This window comes from Penaeus vannamei, chromosome 24 (genome assembly GCF_042767895.1).
Source record: "Penaeus vannamei isolate JL-2024 chromosome 24, ASM4276789v1, whole genome shotgun sequence".
NCBI classification, from domain to species: Eukaryota; Metazoa; Arthropoda; class Malacostraca; order Decapoda; family Penaeidae; genus Penaeus; species Penaeus vannamei.
In genome coordinates, this window is record NC_091572.1 from 33883879 (window position 1) to 33887118 (window position 3240).

Genomic DNA, 3240 nt, shown 5'->3' on the forward strand with positions numbered 1-3240 from the left:
GACCTTCTCTGACCCTCGTGTTCCCTACAGGGCTCCGGCGGTGAGATTGGCAGCGGCGCGGGAGGGGGAGTAGGAGGAGGCGTCGGCGGCGGGGGCGCCCGCTGTCACTACTGCGGCAAGGTGTTCCGCTGGCCGTGCCTCCTCCAGCGGCACATACGGACCCACACAGGAGAGAGACCCTACGGCTGCCCGCACTGCCCGTACGCGGCGGCGCAAAAGTTCGATGTGACCAAACACATATTCGCTCTCCACCCAGACAAGTTCCGCCCCAACAACGCGTAGCGAGGCCTGCGCTTGCATGGCGGCACGCCCACGCCCTCCCCCCATCCACCCCCAGCCCCCCAGCCCCCCTGGCGACAAGAGGGCGAGGAGGCCGGCGAAGGCGGGGGCGGCGCCGCCGGCCCGTCGCTCGTGCGGGTTCGCGAGGCGGCTCTCCTGCCTGCCTTTGCCTTGCGGGAGGAGGTCTTGTGTTAGACAGGTAGCTCGTGCCAAGTGCTTTCTTTGGGTCTTTGGAAGTGAATATTAACCTCTGTGCAAATATATACACAACGCTGAAGTTTATTTTCTCCTGGAAAGGGGAAGGCTCATCCCCCAGCCGGCATTCCCCTGTGAGTGTCGTGAACCTGTGTCTCGGGGTGGGGCTTTAATGAGGATGCTGTTGGGTGCTGGAGTAACTGACGGTGTGTACTTTCTCTCGCAGATGGCCATGAATGACCTGCTGCTGAGCGGGCTGGCTCTCCCGCACGCGCAGCCTCAGCAGAAACAGTCCAAGGAGGCGCAGTGCTATATCTGCGGACACAAGTTCCGCTGGGACTGGCTCTTGCGGCGCCACATGCGGACGCACACGGGGGAAAAGCCCTTCTCGTGCCCTTACTGCCAGTACCGCGCGAACCGGAAAGAGATGATCCGCAGCCACATCTTCCACCGCCACCTAAAGCCGCAAGCGGGCCTCCAGCAGCAACTGCAGTCAGCGCAACAGCAGCTCCAGCCGCAGCAGCAACCGCAAGCACAGTCGCAGTCATCGCAACAGTCACAGCCTCCTCAGTCATCATAATTTAGTGGACGATGATCTCGCTGTTTTGAATTCAAGGAAGCCGTTTCGCCACAGCTTTTGTGAGGACCAAGAGAGCTTCAGAGACCCCGCCCCCCATCAGTTCTCGCGGACCCCCCCCCCCCTCAGCTCTTGAAACCCGTGGCCCATTAGCTTTCCCAGCTCTGGAGAACCCCGACTCCCGAGAACTCCCGGGCGCTGAGAGCCCCGACGCCGAATAGGCGAAGGAGGCACAGAGGTCGGTGTCGCTGTGCTCGCCGACCAGAGCTGACGAGGCTGGGAGGCGGCGACGCTAGACAGGCAGCTCGGAACGGCGGGGAGAGAGGAATTCAGGAGTAAGAAGCAACAGAAGGAAGAGGAGGAGGATAGATTTTGAAGGAAGAGGAATTCAGGAGAGCGAAACCGAAGAAAGAGGCATTCAGGAGAGCGAAACCGAAGAAAGAGGAATTATAAGAGAAAGATTCAGGAACGAGTGGCAAAGGAAGCGAGTGGCAAGGGAGCAGCTACAAGCAGTGACAAATCACGCAATACTCCATAAAAATCCGTGATAAACAAATACAAAAACAAACAGACTTGGCGACAGTCGGGAACAGTTTCTTATTAAACGGATAATCAAAAAAAAATTCGAAATGTTTATGAAAATGACGCCATTTTTTCCTTCTACGTTTTACATATTTATTTACAGTGAAGATAGACATTCTTTGAATTCTTTGGATTACACAACAAAATAACCGCGACAATTAACATAACTTTGGCGATGCATAAATCCAGGAAAAAGAAAAGGGAAAAGGAAGTGAAAGAAAGAAAAATGATTATATATTTTACTCAATGACAAGAATAATCAATAACTCATGGAGATGAGCGGACTTCTGAAAATCGGACTTCTGAAAATCGAACTAAATGAATTTATTTTAACGGCATATTTCCCTCTTAGATCTGATCGACCGAAAAAAATATATATACAATTTGATTATGCATTTTCCTGAAAGCACTTAGATAACAACACAAAGTTTTATGTTTATTTAAATATTTTAGAAACCTGGAAATTCTATTGATATTCCTCCGACTCTGTCTTGATCTGTTGCATACTTTGTTGATATCTTGTTCGCTAAGAAAGATTTTGTTACATATCTGTATAGTTTTGTGCATCATGTATATATCAAATTACTTCCATATGTAATTAGATAAGTATTACTCCAGACATAATAAACAATATACAAAAGCATTCTGTTAGTGGTGATAATCGCCTACATAATTATACACATATTTATTTGCACCTTATAGCATGTTTCTGTTTCTTTGCTCCATTAAAAGATCCGATATTCATAGTGTGTTTTTCTCCTAAACCCATGTGTTATAGGGAAAAAAATGTTGCTTATAAACAGTTTAATGAAAATCAATATCTACATCAATATAAACATCAACATGAACATGAACAGCAACAGGAGAATCATTATGAATATTGGGAAAATCAACACTATTGTACAGTTTTGCCTATACTTATACCTGGTACAGTGACGGGCTAAAGTCATGTCATGAACTGAAGCTTCGAATCCGTCACACACACACACACACACGCACACGCACACGCACACGCACACGCACACGCACACGCACACGCACACGCACACGCACACACACACGCACACACACACACACACACACACACACACACACACACACACACACACACAGTCACACACACACACACACACACACACACACACACACACACACACACACACACACACACACACACACACACACACACACACACAAATAGTGTTAAGCGGATGGGGTTTTGACCGTGGCTGATCACCCCGTTTTCGGATGGGACAGCAGGAGCGGCACTTCGGTGTTTGATTACATTCTCGATTTTAATTTTATTCATGAATAATGTTGTGTATGTATACACATTATATTGATGCGTAAAGACACCAGTATTATAATCATCCTCGTCATCATCATCATCACCATCACCGTCGTCGTCGTCGTCGTCGTCATCTCCATCTCCATCTCCATCTCCATCTTCATCTTCATCTTCATCATTCTTACTGTCATCATTATTATCATTACTAAACTATTCAGTTGACTGGCAATTTCTCTTCTGTTAAAGAGAATGATCAATGTCTTAGTGATTTCGTGTTTGGGGAATGACACAAGTCGGGGAAGACTATTCTGATTTCATC

At 48.1% G+C, this 3240-nt stretch overlaps 1 protein-coding gene across 1 annotated transcript; it reads left to right on the plus strand.

Moving 5' to 3' along the window:
• The first annotated feature begins 278 nt into the window (after positions 1-278).
• Positions 279-2377, plus strand: LOC113828714 (early growth response protein 4). Its single transcript, XM_027381731.2, has 2 exons — positions 279-478; positions 701-2377. The coding sequence occupies exons 1-2, from the start codon at positions 299-301 to the stop codon at positions 1052-1054; spliced, it is 534 nt and encodes a 177-aa protein (XP_027237532.2). The 5' UTR covers positions 279-298; the 3' UTR covers positions 1055-2377.
• The last annotated feature ends 863 nt before the right edge of the window (positions 2378-3240 follow it).